Below are 15,476 nucleotides of genomic sequence, written 5' to 3' on the forward strand. Positions count from 1 at the left end.
GGCTGGGGGGGCGCGCGCGGGGGAGATGAGGGGGTCCTAGGTGCTGCGGGCGGGGCGAGGTGGGCTCCAGGTGTGCTGGCCGCGGCCCCCCCGCCCCGCGCAGGGTCCTAGCGCCCACACTCCCCCGCGCGCGCCCCCGGGCGGGGCCCGGAGCCAGGGTGGGCGGCCGGCGCCGCGCCACGGACATTGCTGACACCCGAACCTGCGGCGCTGACGGCTCCCGTGGGGGCTTCTCCGCGCCGCCCCCGGATGGAAGCCGCAAGAAGCCGGCCGCCGCGCCCTCCCTCCCCGCCCCCACCGCCCGCGCCGCCCGCTCCGCCGCATCCGAACCCGGCGCGGGCGCGCCCCTCCCCCGCCGCCCGCTGCGGCCGACCCCAGCCCCGGGCCCGGGCTTCCGCTGCCCGGCCCCCCAGCCAGCGCCGCCCCCAGCTGCCCGCCAGCCGCGCGGGCGGACGGGGAGAGGACGCGTCACCTCCGGGATTGGGGGCGGGGGTGCCGAGGCCGCGTTTTGTTTTACGGTCTCCGTGCAGCCGCCGGGCCCGCGTCCTTGTCGGCTGACCCCGGAGCGCGCCTCTCGGCCGCCCCCCGCCCCCATCCGGCCCCCAGCCCCCTCCGTCCACCCTGGTCCCTCGCTGTCCCCGAGGCAGAGGCACCGGATTCCTAATGACCAGGTTGCGTGTAGCGAACGTCCTACCCGAAAGGTGACTGCGTTTAAAAAACAAAAAAAAAAGCGCACGGTGGGGAGGAGAAGCCCCAAGCGGAGCCTCCCGGTCTTCCCGGGCGGGGTCTGCTGCTCCGCACCGGAGGTCGCCGGCCGCACGCGGGAGCCCATGGCGGGCTCCCCAAGCGGAGAGGGGCGGCGGATCCGCAACAATGGCACGCGGCCCCCTGCCTACGCCGCCCTTTGTCCCCTCTCTCTCCCCCGCGGCCCCGGCCCTGCTGGCCGGCCCGACCCACCTCCGGCGCCGCGAGCCCACCGCTCCGGGACCCGGCTGTGCGCTCCGAAGGACGGAGAGGGGTCCGAGACGGGACGGGACTCCTGGGCCTCGGCCCCGCCGCGCGCGCCTCCGGAGGCTCCCGCGCCACGCGCGGCCCCGCTGCTCCTGGCGGCGGCCCGATCCGCTGGACCTGCGTTCTCACACCGAGAACGCGAAGGGACGCGGCCCCGGGCTCAAGGAGCCCGATCCCTAAACGCAGCCGGAGCACGCCCGGGCCCGGCGCCCCGGACTCGGCAGTCCCAGCAGCCCAGGGCGCGCGGGGCGGGGGCGAGCCGCCGAATCCGAGCGCGTCTAGGACCGCGCGGAGCAAGCCGGCGGCAGCCGAGTGCGCGCGGGGCCGGGGCGGCCGAGTGGCACCTGCCGGCCGGCGCGTGGGGGCCCGGGCTGGGCGCTACGTCCCCGCACCGGGCCGCCCTCCCTGGTCCGGAGCGCGGCGCGAGCGCTGGCGGCCTGGGGGCGGCCGGGGTGAGCGCTTGCGCGAAGTTTCGTCCTCTTTCCGCAGCGGCCGGAGCCGCCTCCACTGCTCGAGCTTCCTCTGGGTAACTGGAGACTGCAAAGCAGACGGGGGCGCGGGGGCGGGGAGGGGGGACCCTGAGCCGTCTCCCTGGTGGGTCCCTCCGGGCCGAGGCTCGGGGAGGGAGGACAGAGGCAGGAAACCCCGGGGCCGGCCCATCTCAGGCCCGGGCCGGCCTCACCTCGGCCATCGTCTGCAGCCCACGAGCTACACGGACAGTTCAGACCGTGCTCAGCATCTGGCGTGAAGCTTAACGAAGAGAAAGCACCATAGGACTTTGCTTTTACGACCTAGTTTAAGTTGTCAGGTGGGTTCGCTCAATAAGTTAACTCCTTCCAACAGTCCGGTTGCCCAAACGCCGCCACCTCCCCCCACACACACACCCCCGCTTTATTTTTAAGTATGGGGTGGGGGGGAAACCGGGAGAAGCCCCTCCACCCACCACCCCCGGGGCGCTGCCGTCGGGCTCGACGGCTCAGCAGGCACGTGTGTGCAGTCGTTAGAGCGGACGGTCTCCATCCTCTGGGGTCTGCAGCCCTCGTGCTGAGTCACAGACACCCTCCTCGGGAGATGAAGCCCTAGGAATGCCCTTTAAAATTAGCTCGCCGCTTTTGCACGCGCGCACACACGCACACCAGAGGCACCCAGGAATCCTACACAGGGCTGCGCGCGGTAGGAACTGGACAGAGCACAGGGCATGATTCGATGGCTGGAAGGACAAACGACCCCGGACAGGGCCCTGCCCCTGCCCGAGTCCGTCCCCCATCCCCCCCTGCGCCCTGCCCCTGCAGCCCCGGAGTCTGAAATACGACTTCAGTCTCTCCTCCCACGGAACAATCTGCAACCTTCTCCTAAAGCGCCCCAGTCCCTCTCGGTGGGAATCAGCAATACGCTTCATATACAATTTAAGCAGGACACTTCTTGGAGGAATAGAGGGAAGGGGCAAAAACTTCATTTGGCACGAGATGGTAACCATTGCCTTGAGCAAAATGCATTTTAAGTTCTCCGTAGTTAATGATTAAAGCTTGAAACTCGTGGAATCAGTCCATTCAAAAGAAACTTCCTAAACCCGATCTTGCCCGCCTTTATGATGCAAAAGAACTAGGGGTATGTGTTATATTTATAAATCATGCCCTCCTTAAAAAAAAAAAAAAAAGCCTTCCAGTGTAGACCCGCATCAGTGCCAGCAGCAGGTCTGCAATTCCGGAGGCCTTTTTCTCCCCTGGAGCTAACGAGACCGAGTCAGTCCGAAACCAAGGGAGGCAGACCCCTTCCCGCATCCGCCACCCGCGCCCGGCCGCCTTCAAGGCAGCTGCGGTCCGAGCCTGCCAGCTCGGGCCCTCAAGGGTTAACGGTGCACCTACCGAACCGGCTGTGGTCCTTCCTGGTTCCCTGGATAGTACCGTTGGGGAAGATTTCTAAGTGAAATCCAGTCCTGCAGTACAGCTGCCTCCGCCTGAGAATCCCCTTTAAGTGATCCAAGTCCGTGACCGCGGGTCCCCTGGGAAGCCCCCCTGCTTCGGACTGACCCAGGTGGTCACTTAGCAAGACCGGGCTGTCCACCGGCAACACCGGCCCGTTCCCGAACGGCACCGCATCCTGCACGCCGAAATAGTTCCCAACTTCACCCAGGGGAGCCATCGGCAGAGTCGGCAGGCGTTCCGAACACAGCGATAAACAATGATGATGGTGCCAACCCAGGAGGTACTCGGCGAGGTAAATCCAACTCCGTCCCTCACTGCAGTTGCAGAGAGAAGAAAAGAAAAAAAAAAAAAAAAAGGTCCTTTTCTTCAATCCATGAAATGCATCAATAAAAGTAACCTGCCGTTTCGCTGGCTCAGGTTCAAGGTCAAACCGCGGATAGTCTAAGCAAGCACCACTTTATACTCGCACACTGACATATTGATAAACGTATCTATGTATCTCTACACACAGATCCCCAGCTCTCGGCAGGCACGCAGGTCTTCATCTCATCCGACCGTAGGGAGGGAAAAAAATCCGGAGTTTCTCCATTAGGCTTGCGACCAGAATGACCATAGCAACTTAAATGCCTAGGCGTTATTATAGGGGTTTTTAAGATGCACGGGCTACGTCAGAATTTACGGATCCTGACTCCAGGAAGGCATGCGCTGTTTTTACTCTAACCGACTCTGCAGACATCAGCAGGAATCCTTCAAGGGAGGAAAAAAAAAAAATCTCACGTTGGTGGCGGCGACGAATCTGCAGCCCCGTCCCCTCCTCCAAAAACGAGAAGGATGATAATAAAACAAAAAGAAGGGAAAACTTTAAGCGTCCAAGGCTGGTGTCCAGAGTCCTCCGGAGGCTCGGCTGGCGTCCATCGGCCGGGCGCGGGCGGCGGGCGGCGGCGGCGGCGGCGGGAGCGAGGGGCGCCGCGGCAGGACCCGCGTGCCGCCGGCGGCCGCGAACAGGTGTCGCCGGGGCGCGGGGCGAGGTGGCCGGAGCGCTCCTCCTGCGCAGCCCCGCGGCGCGCAGAGTGGCGCAGGCGGCGGCATTGGGCCGGGTTTAAGGTAGCGCCGCGCCGCCCGCGCTCCCCGCGGTCCTAGCGCCCGCCGCGCCCTCCGCGCTGCGGCAGGCCCCGCGCCGCGCGCCCGAGCGCGGGGACCCGGGGGCGCCCTGAGCCCCCAGTCTCACAAAGGAAGCGCGAGGCTGCGGGCCCCCGGGCCACTGCGGCCGCGTCGCTCACACGGAGTCGCAGCCGCGAAGCTAACCCCTCGTTCGATGCGGCGGCGGAGGTGCAGACTGAATCGGGAGAACTAGTTTTCCCACTTGGGGCTCGGGGGCTGCTTTGAGTTAAGAAATAAAACTTAGCTAAGAGTTGGAGTGAAGGGGGCTGATTTAATGAGCTTGAACGGACCCCACAGTTCCGCTCTCATCTCTCCTGCAAGCGGCGCGGCAGGTGGGACCGGCGAGGCGGGGGCGGGGGACTGTGCGCCCAGCCCCCTCCCACGCGCGCACATCGGCCGCAGTGGCCGCTCCTGGTCGGGTTCGGGGCTCTCCCGGCGTCTCTCGAACCGGCGCTGCGTTTAGGTCCCGCCCCGCGGCGCGGCCGGCTTGGGTGGGGGGGCGCCCGAGCACCGCCTAGCTCCGCGAGCTCGCCTGCGTCTGCGGAGAGTCCGGGTGCAGGAGCGCGCGCCGGGGGCTCCCCCTACCCTGGAACCCTGGACCGCGCTCCGAGGGGCCAGCTGGGCCCGCCCTCGGGAGATGAGAAAGCCGAGGGCCCCGGGTCCCTCGCGGCCCCGAAGCCGCCGCCGAGCTGAGGGAGCCCGGTGCGGGGAGCGCCCGAGGGTCGCGGATGCTGCTTCCTGCTCTAAACCCGCGGGACGCACGTGGAAGCCGGAGTCCCGAGCCCTGGGCTCGGTTCTGCTCGCGGCCGGCGGCCCTCGCGCCCAACCCCGGGCTCGGGACAAAGAAATCCGGCGCCCGAGCGGCCAGGGAGCCGCGCGGCGCGCCCTGCGCCCGATCCCCGCGGGGCCGGTTGGAGCGCGGCGCCCCCACGCCCGCCCCCAGCCCGCTAGCGCGCCCCGCTCGCCCCTGCTCCTCTTTGTTCACATTGTCTTAGAAACGGCCAGACGGTGAAAGTTGCCGAGACTTGAGCACCGCTCCAGGCCGCGGGACGTGCCAGGGAGAAGCAAGGTGGGACGCAGACCGGGGCCCCGGCGCTGGGAGAAGTAACCGCAGCGTTTTTATGGGGAGAAGTCGGGTCCGCCTCTGCGGCCGGCGGCAAAGGACCGGGCTGGCCCTACTCGGCACGGAGGGCTGTCGCCGGAAGACGAAAGGGAGCAATGAATGTGCAGATTTCTCGGGCGCCGGAGGTGCCGGCGACCCGGGGCGACCTGCCCCTGCCCCCCAGGCTGGAAGGCGTGCTCGGCCTGCCGGGGGGGAGGGAGGGGGGCGCGGCGTCCTGCCCCTCCGTGCCCACACCCGCCGCCGCAGTCCCGGGTCACTGCGCGTCCGGGGCTGCCTCGTGCGTCTCGCTTACGTGTGCGCGGAGCTCCGGAGCCCTGCCCCGCGGCCTTTACAGCAGTCACGTCGACGGTGGGCTTGAACCTGAACTGCCCGGCGGCAGACATCAGAGGCGGGGGAGGAAGTGTCCCTTCTCAGAAACCACCCGAGCTGCTCGCATCCACCACGGAGGCGGCCAGCGGCGCTGGGCTAGGCGGGGGCGTTACTGGACCACTTGGGTACAATGCGCCGGGTTGCTTACTTTTTTTTTTTTTTTTTTTGGTAAAACCTAATGAAGAAAGACAGGCGGGCGGGCAGACGGAAGGAGCGATGCCGAGAGAGGGAGCCGCCCGACTAGGCAGGCCGAGCGGCACGTGGGCACGGGCCCTGAGGCCGGGCTGGGGACGCTTCCCACCCGCCGGCCCCGAGCGCATTCTTTCGGTCTGGATTTGGACCGGCAGCCAATGAGCCGAGAGCATTTCCGCTTCCGAACCCCGCAGCCGCGTGACGGCCCCAGTAAAAGCGCTGCGGCGGCGGGCGAGCCGGTGGAGCGCCTTCCCCGCTGCCGGGCGCCCCTCTCCGCCGCAGTCTCTCCGCCCGCGCTCCTCTGCGTCTCCACCCCCGGCTGCAGGCAGAGTGCGCGGCTCCCTCGCCCACCGGCTAGCTCCCCCTGCCCCTCGTGCAGGGACGGACGCCGTGTCCTTCCTCTCGCCCATCACACCCCGTTTCTGCGGACCTCACCCACCGCCCGGGGCGGACGCCCTGCAGACCTTCCCGGCTCCGCCGTGGTGCACGACTCCCCTGCCCTGGCCTGTGCGTATGCTGCACGGGTATTCTTCAGTTAGTGCACAGAGGCTCAGCTCCGAGAGGACCCAGGCCTTGCTTTCTTAGAGGCACGCAGTGTCACTGCCTCGGAAGACTGTTGTTAGGAATAAAAGAGAAAATGCCATGGAACAGGCAGCACACAATAGACGCTTAAGACGTGGTGGCTGTGACCACACTCTTCTTAACACAGCTCCGTGGCTTCATCTGCGCGCGGGGTATTCAGCAAACACTTACTGATTTGAACCCAAAGCCACGTTAGGCTACCTCTTCCCAGTACGTTCATCCTTCTGGTTTCCCCGCCTTCCAGTTTGTCCCTTGTCTTTCCTGCTGATAATTTAGTCCTCGGACCCAAATAGGAGACTTGACAAGGGAAATGAAGAGATTCTGAGGGGAGTGCGCACTAGGACGGGGTGGCATGTCTGCACCCGGCTTTGCCACCCCACCCGCTCCCTGCGACTTCCGGTTCCTCCCTCGCGGTCCTGCTGAGCGGATGCAAAGATGGAGCTAGGATACCTGTGTGTAAAAGTGGCCTGAAGCTATTGACTCGCTACAAACCTAAGGAGACATTGGAAATAGTGCTCTGCCCACCCCTGTTGGGGTGGTAACCTGCTGCTTACTCCATCCGCGTGTTTCTCCTTTGATTTCCTTGGATCCCCAAACGCAGACCATCCAGAACCCTTTCATTCTTTTCCTACAACAACCAGGTAAGGGGTCTCTGCCCTTCCAGTTCCATCCCCCAATCCCCCCACACAATAGCCCTTCCTCTACTGGTGGGCTTCGTGTGAGAACTGGGAGGCGGGCAGTGGTTCCCGCAGATTGGAGTCAGTTCCCACTCTGACCCCCATGGACTAGATTTGAGCTTTAATGGTGAAGACAGAACCACAGTAGCCAACATTGATCTGTGGCTTCCTGTGCTCCAGAGACTCTACTAAGGGCTTTCCTGCTTTATCTTTTTAACCCGCAAACTACCTTACGAGGAAGGTACTGTTACTATCCCATTGTACACCAGAGGAAATTGGCTTATAAAAGTTAAGTAACAGTACCCAGTGCCACGGTGCTCCTAAGTCGTGGAGCCAAGTCCACAGACCTCAGACCCCTATGGTGCAGATCCCAACTGCCCTCTGTTTTACTGGATATATGCTTGTAAAATTTAGAAATAGCATGTTTCCGTAAAATAAACATATACACATAAAAACAACCAATTAAAATATGTAAGGAAGAAATAAAGGCCACACTTAAAATAGGAAAAAAAAGATAAGATTCACAGGAAAAAACTTAACAGAAATGCACAAGATTTATATGAATAAATGTGTTTAAAGCTCTCTAGGGACACAAAAGAAAACATGAACAAATGGAATGCCACACAATGTTCTTAAGTGGAAAAACTAATTTCATAAATATGCAATCATTCCTAAATTAATCTAAAAACAACAGCATCATAATAAAAACAGCTGTTTTATTAGAAGAATTGATGCTAAAATTAATATAGAAATTTTAAATTGACAAAAAATGTTTGAAATTGACATTAAAAATAAGAAAGTAAGTAGCAGCCATAACTATTTTAAAGTTGTACTAATTAAAACAGAGTAGCATTATCCTATAACATTCATTTCAGCATGTGAATAAAGAGATAAAGCAATAACACAGAATAGGAATCATAGAAATAGACACAAATGCATATTGGAATTTAATACATAATAGTCAATGGGGGGAAAATGTGAACTATTGAGTAAATGATTTTGAAACAACTGAATAGAGAGTAGATATCTAAATAGTATGTAGTAGTATCTATACTTCACATTCTACATGAAGATGAAACCTAAATGGAGCAAATATTTAAACATAAAATATAAAACCATAACAAGTACTAGAAGGAATAATGGAAGAGTTCCTTTATAATGTGAGCTATGAAGGCCTTACTAATTGTGTCACAGAATGAAAATGTCTAAGAGAGAATAATAATAAATTCAACACACACAATATTTGTTTAACTGCATGGGGAGAAAACACAAATTTAAAATATAAAGGACAAAACGGGAAAAAATGGTCATCTTATATCAAGACAAAGGACTGATTTTCCTAATATGCAAAGAGCTCCTACAAATCAATAAGACAAATATGACTTCTGGTCTCAGTCTGGACCTGCAGAGCTTGGAAGTCTCTCTTCACAGAAAGAAAAAGGTTGAACAAAGTCAAGTCGACAGCTCTTCTTAGATCCATCAGAGAATTGAGGTCACAGGACAAACTGCTTGTCTGGAAACTGGAGAGACGGATGCAGAGAGTTCTTAACTGGAGCCCACAACTGGAACCAGGATCAGTAGGAACATTTTAAACTATAATTGATGAATTTCTGGGGGCTCAGTGTGGACAAGTTTGACAATTAAAAACTCAGAAGAGCCCCAGTCTTAGAAGGGACTCCACACTTTCCTGAGATTTACCTCCAGAAATCCTACCAGGTTCTCACTGAGGAGATCTGAAAAAAATTCCTGCTTCCTTCAGGAAGAGGAAAAACAGTAACCATTTTGAAACATGCCCAGAGCTCTCTGTTCTCCTTAACATAGCTTGCCTTCAAGGGGAACTATTTTACCAGCTCCTAACACACCTGTAGGGAAGGGAATATCCAAGTCCAGCCCTTCTAGCCTTCAACATGGGGGAGGGGAAATCCCAGACTCCAGCTGGCTGAGAGACTGAGACCCAGTCATGGGACCACAGAATACTTCCCTGCCCGCACACCTCACTGGCTGCATCCACAGGGCTTCTGTGTGGTAACAGGAGTTAGAGCTAAAAGAACTACAGGCTCAGACCCTATTTAAGGAATCTCCAGGGAAACCCAAAGACAACAGGGGAGGCAAAAACAAGGACACCAGAAGAAATTTTAGCCCCTGACACCATAGCTACTGCAAACAGTAAAAGCAGCCTAGCTCCCAGACAGATAAATATAAAACCTCACACTAAGGGACTATTGACCTCAGCAGTTTTTATCCAATACAACTAGCTTTCAACAAAAAATTACAAGGTGTGCTAAAAAATAATTTTTTAAGCCTGTAATATGAAGAGACAAAGGACTCATTGGAATCAGACCCAAACAGACTCAGACATGATAGGGATTTTAGAAGTATCACACCAGGAATTTGATATAACCATGATAAATATGCTAAGGGATCTAGTTGGAGGAAATGGGCAACATGTGAGGACAGACAGACAATGTAAGCAGAGAGATCAAGGCTAAAGGAAAGAATCTGAAGGAAATGCTACAAGTAAAACCACTGTAACAGAATGAAAAATGCCTTTGATGGACTCATTCCTAGACTGGACACAGCCAAGGAAAGAACAAGTGAGTTTGATAATATGTTAATAGAGGTTTATCAAGCAGAAATGCAAAGATAAAAGAAACAAATGGAACAGAATATCCAATAACTGTGGGACAATTATGAAAGGTATAACATATATGTAATGGGAAGATCAGAAGGAGAAAAAGAAGTAGAAATATTTGAAATGATAATAGTTGAGAAGTTTCCAAAGTTGATGACAGATTCTAAGCCACAGATCTAGGAAGCTCAGAGATACTAAGTAGGATAAATACCAAAAAATCTATGCTGTATCCCACATTCCACGTATCATATTCCATGTCTACAGTGTAGACAACCAAGGACAAAGAGAAAATCTTGCAAGTGGCCAGAGAGGGGAAAAAAATCTTGCCTACAGAGGAACAAGAGTAAGAATTACATCAGACTTCTCTTCAGAAACTATGCAAGCAAGAAAAGAGTGGAATAAAATATTTCAAGTGCTGAAAGAAAAAAGAAAAATACTAACAATAGGATAAAATAGTTTACAGAAAAGAAAATATAAATGGTTCTTAAACATTAGTAAATAAGCTCAATTCCATTCATAACAAGAAGAAATAAAAATAAAGCTGCTGATATACCATTTCTTACTATAAATTTGACCAGTACTAAAAATAATATGAAATGGTATTAGAGTTTGGAAAATTCAGGTACTTTCATACATTACCATGGAGGTGAAATTGACACAGTTTGGTAATATTTATTAAAATTACAAATGTACAACAATGTCTTTGATGCAACAATCTCTCTTCTGGAAATTTATCTTAAATACCTGTACATACATGTGCAAAATCATATGCTTAGGAGACTCCTCACTGTTGCACTCTTCATGTTAGCAGAAGACTGGAAGCAGCCCATCAAGAATATCCATCACGAATAACTAACTTGTCATGTGACTCATAATAAATCCATAAAGTAAAACCTTGAGCAGTTTGTTAAAGGAAAAAAAAAAAAAAATAGGGAAAGTTTTCTTATACAGCTCTGAACCAATCTCCAAAGAATGTGCTCAGACACATTGGACTTCTTGCATCCCCTGTGGACTGTAGCCCACCAGGCTCCTTCTGTTCATGGGACTTCCCAGGCAAGAATCCTCAAACGGGTTGCCATTTCCTTCTCCAGAGGATCTTCCCAAGTCAGGGATCGAACCCCCGTGTCTTGCACCTCACGTGTGGGCAGGTAGGTTCTTTACTGCTGAGCCCCCTGGGAAGCCACAAAACCAGGGAGACCTTGATAAGAAATGAGAACTCATTCCAGGTGTGGTGCACAACCACTGTGACGACAATTCCCTTGCAAGGGTCCACCCAGTGGGCTTCACACTGCACTTATTTCTCTTTTCAGACATAACAGACACAGAGCAGGGTTTAAAAACACCATGGGTGTCCTCTGCAATTTCATTAACTCATTAGAATCAGTCCTTATCTTTCCCAGTACTTCCTGTGACTCCATATTCTTTCCCAAGACTATATTTCCCCAGGTTTCCCCACACCCACTTCTCCCCAACTGAAGCTTAATTTGTAGCCAGGCGCCCACTACATCATCTGTCCATGTCCCCCACTCATATTTCCTGCCTCAGAACCTTATCATTAATGAAACATCCAGCTACCTCCTTTCTCACAGTCCTATGCCTTTTCAGCAATTCAACGGGTAATTACCGAGTTATTGTTTTTATAACAAGTACCTAAGAACATAAGACATAGAAAGAAGAGAAAAACTATAAAAGCATAAATTATATTAAGGGGAAAAAAATAGTATTAGAGGTGTGGCTTAAATTTCTAGAAGCCATACATCAAATGTGGTAAAGGATGAGTAAAAAAGGAAAGAAGGGTAAAGAGAAATTCATTATTTTTTAAAGTAGTTTTTATTACTTATTTATTTTTGGCCATGTGGCATTTGGGATCTTAGTTCCTTGGCCAGGGATCAAGCCTGTGTCCCCTGCAATGGAAGTGTGGAGTCCTAACCACAGACGACCAGGGAATTCCAAAGAGAATATTAACAAAGAAAATTGCTATTGCTATTGCTAAGTCACTTCAGTCATGTCCGACTCTATGTGACCCCATAGATGGCAGCCCACCAGGCTTCCCCATCCCTGGGATTCTCCAGGCAAGAACACTGGAGTGGGTTGCCATTTCCTTCTCCAATGCATGAAAGTGAAAAGTGAAAGTGAAGTCGCTCAGTCGTGTCCGACCCTCAGTGACCCCATGGACTGCAGCCTTCCAGGCTCCTCCATCCATGGGATTTTCCAGGCAAGAGTACTGGAGTGGGGTGCCATTGCCTTCTCTGAACAAAGAAAATAAGGGCATCTAATTCCTATTATCTCTCCTAGCAAAAACTTTATAATTCATGAGAAGGGCCAGGAGGGGCTTGTCCAAGGGCTTTGCTGGCCTGGCCAAGCTGTGTCTTCTGCTTTCTCCTAAGGCCAGCTTGGTAAGGCTCCTAGACAGACAGGAAGGATAAACATGTCTTCCTCTGATATCAGAGGAAGACATGTTTATCCTTTCTGTCTCTGATATCAGAGGAAGACATGTTTATCCTTCCTGTCTCTCTAGAGAGCCTTACCAAGCTGGCCTTAGGAGAAAGCAGAAGACACAGCATCTTTAAGCACCTTCTTGACAGCTTGGCCAGGTCAGCGAAGCCCTTGCCCTAGGGCACAGCGGCCACTCCCTGGCCCAGCTGGTCCTCAGCATGGTGGTCAGCAGGGCTTCTGCACTGACCTCTGGACGTGATCCAGAAAGTTTCCCTGCCCAGAACTTCTCCCCTTGGACTAACGCAATTAAAACCGAACAATGTTCATGTTGATGTATGGTAGAAACTAGCACGATATTGTAAAGCGATTATCCTACAATAGAAAATTATAACAACAAACAAACAAGAAGAGCAAATCAGAAGGGGAAGGGCTGTGGTCTTATTCACAAACTGGTCAGACTCTGAGGACACCATTAATATCAGTGGGGTGGGAGCACTTACAGGGCTTCCCTCATAGCTCAGTCGGTGAAGAATCCGCCTGCAATACAGGAGACCTGGGTTCGATTCCTGGGTCGGGAAGATCCCCTGAAGAAGGAAATGGCAACCCACTCCAGTATTCTTGCCTGGAGAATCCCATGGACAGAGGAGCCTGGCGGGCTACAGTTCACGGGGTCCCAAGAGTCAGACACGAATAAGCGACTAAAGAGAGTGAGCATTTACTCAGGAATAATTAAATTGCATGAGCTCAGAGAAAAGGAGGAATATGCAGCCACACCCAGCACACTGTATCGTGGCGAGTGGTTAATGTTGGTGAGGCATTCTTCTTTGCAGTACACAGGAGTGACTTGAGGGCAAAGGAGGTGGACGCATGTTCTAAACACCAACAGTGCTGACACTTCCTCCTCCACAGGGCTGTGTTTTAATCCATCGCCCATGTTTGGGGCTGTTTAGGATGGCATCGTTTACCTCAGTAGGTTATATACACAGTGAAAGGACAATGAAGAATTCTTAGTGTTTCTAAGCATACCCCAACATGGAGAGAATGCTACATTTTGAATCAGTTCTCAGTGAAAAGGTACAATGAGATCCATTTGACGGGACCCATTAGTAGTCTTTGAATGTTTCTTTAAGGACAGCTGGATTTTTCTTAGTGGGCTTTCCATCCTTCCAAAAGGGCTGGGTGTCCATGGAAGGGGTTTCAAGTATGTATCTGACTATGTGGATTTCAAATGGGATAGTTAACCAGTGATGAACCCAAACCTAAAAACTATGGCTTTTTCCTCTGCAAAAAAATGATTGGAATGTGAACTAAATTTGAAAACAAATTAAAGCAAAACACCAATATTCATGCACTTAAAGAAAAAAGGTGTGCTCCCCTTTGCTGAGTTGTAGAAAACTATTTACACTAAAACATAAAATACAGGGCCAGATCCTGAGTCTCTGACATATTCTTTTCAACAGAAGAAGATGCAAAGGGATGTTCCCCACAGTTCATAACCCCTGGATCCACAGACGATCGGGTGAAATAAGCAAAACAAGACAACACAGCAAGGTAGAAAGAGGACTGTCTTCAGAACCCTGCCACCTGGCAGATTGGACAGGCTGGACAAACTCATGAATGGTCCTGAGACCAATTTCCTCATCGGATGGTATTTGCCATGTACTTGCTTTGAGAATAAAAACAGAGAGACCATGGAAGACGCCTGGTACCTAAAAGAGACTCAGTAAAAGTTATTAATGAGCATAAATTAATGTTACGTACACAGTAAAGCTATTTTCAACAAAGGAACAATAAAGAGGAAATGATATTTATGAAGACTATTCATAACAAAGGGAAAAGCAACAAAACAAGAAACCTCTTAAGACAGTATGACCCCCACCACACAGACGCACGTTTGCCTGGGGCAGGGGGGCAGGAGGGAACCCTGGCGGACCTGTGGGATGCCCGGTCCTGCTGGTCACAACCCTGAACTCTCCGCGTGTTTGTGCTCTAGTTCACAGACTTTCAATGGTGGGCTGAATGTTACTTACATAATGAAAAACACTGTTTTTGAATTTTGAAAGCTAAACGATGCCCTTTTCCATAAAAATCACCTCCTTCCTAGCAGAGACATTCAAAATATTGTTTTCTATACTCCAGAGCTGTTTGCATAATTGCTCATAATAATTTCATTCAGTTCATCATTTATTGAGCGCCCATGTGCCAGGGTCCAGGAGGAAACAAAATAAATGAGATAGGGTCCTGTCCTCATTATGTCCCTTGACAATAACAATGGTGGTGGTTCTCCTATTGTAAATCAGTTTGTTCATTAGGCTTCCAGGGAAACACAGAAGGGGGAGGGGTGGGAGGTTGATTGAAAGGCACTGTGGGGGCTGGCTTGGCAAATTCCAAGTTGGGCAGGCTTGCAGGCTGGAACGCTGGAGCACAGCAGAAATTTCCTGCACTTCAAGGAAACCTCACTTCTGCTGCTTCTTTTAAATGAGCATTCTTTTTTCTTTTTTTTTTTTTTAACTTATTAACTTATTTTTTCTATTTTTTGACCATGCTGAGTAGCATGTGGCATCTTAGTTCCCCAACCAGGAATCGAACTTGCACCCTCTGCAATGGAAGCACGGAGTCTTAACCACTGAACCTCCAGAGAAGTCCCCTCATTTCTGCTTCTAAGGTTAAACTGATAGGATCAGACCGGCCAGGTTATCTAGGATCATCTCTCCTGCTTCAAGCCATGTGGTCCGGACATTAACAAAATCATACATACTGGAGAGCAAGCCTGGTGGATGGTTTGACTGGGTGACGGGGAGCTGCAGCCTCTCCAGGTGGACACCTCACACCGACCACCCGGGCACCCAACTTTTCTCTCCCTCATCTTCTCCTACTTCCTCCTTTGCTTAAAGCCATTCATGCTGCTAAGCTGCTAAGTCACTTCAGTCGTGTCCAGCTTTGTGCGACCCCATAGACGGCAGCCCACCAGGCCCCGCCGTCCCTGGGAGTCTCCAGGCAAGAACACTGGAGTGGGTTGCCATTTCCTTCTCCAATGCATGAAAGTGAAAAGTGAAAGTGAAGTCGCTCAGTCGTGTCCGACTCTTAGCAACCCCATGGACTGCAGCCTTCCAGGCTCCTCCATCCATGGGATTTTCCAGGCAAGAGTACTGGAGTGGGGGTGCCATTGCCTTCTCCAAAAGCCGTTCATATCTCAGCTCATTTCAGAAGCAGGGCTCTCAGCAAACAACATTCTTGCTGATCCTCGGTCTTCCCTCCCAGGACCGGCAGGACACACACTTGGTGGTTGTGGAACTGTCCATGGAACTGAACCATTGCTACTCAAACACAGTGTCATTACTACAGGGTGTAAGAGGTCTCTCACTAGA

The 15,476-nt window shown here is 52.8% G+C and overlaps 1 protein-coding gene across 2 annotated transcripts in view; it reads right to left on the bottom strand.

Moving 5' to 3' along the window:
- Positions 1-5,671, bottom strand: part of FGF9 (fibroblast growth factor 9) — a 29,132-nt gene extending 23,461 nt beyond the window's left edge. The window contains exon 1 of one of the 2 annotated variants that reach the window (XM_086329737.1): positions 5,513-5,671. In XM_086329737.1, coding sequence (XP_086185863.1) covers positions 5,513-5,603 — 91 coding nt within the window. In that variant the 5' untranslated portion in view covers positions 5,604-5,671. Of the gene's footprint in view, positions 1-2,876; positions 4,418-5,512 lie in introns of those variants that run through there. The other variant, XM_086329736.1, reaches the window with a different exon arrangement.
- Between the last annotated feature and the right edge of the window lie 9,805 nt (positions 5,672-15,476).

This window comes from Bos grunniens, chromosome 12, assembly GCF_055505025.1.
Source record: "Bos grunniens cultivar Pamir isolate PY7600 chromosome 12, Bosgru_T2T1.0, whole genome shotgun sequence".
In the NCBI taxonomy this organism is placed as follows: Eukaryota; Metazoa; Chordata; class Mammalia; order Artiodactyla; family Bovidae; genus Bos; species Bos grunniens.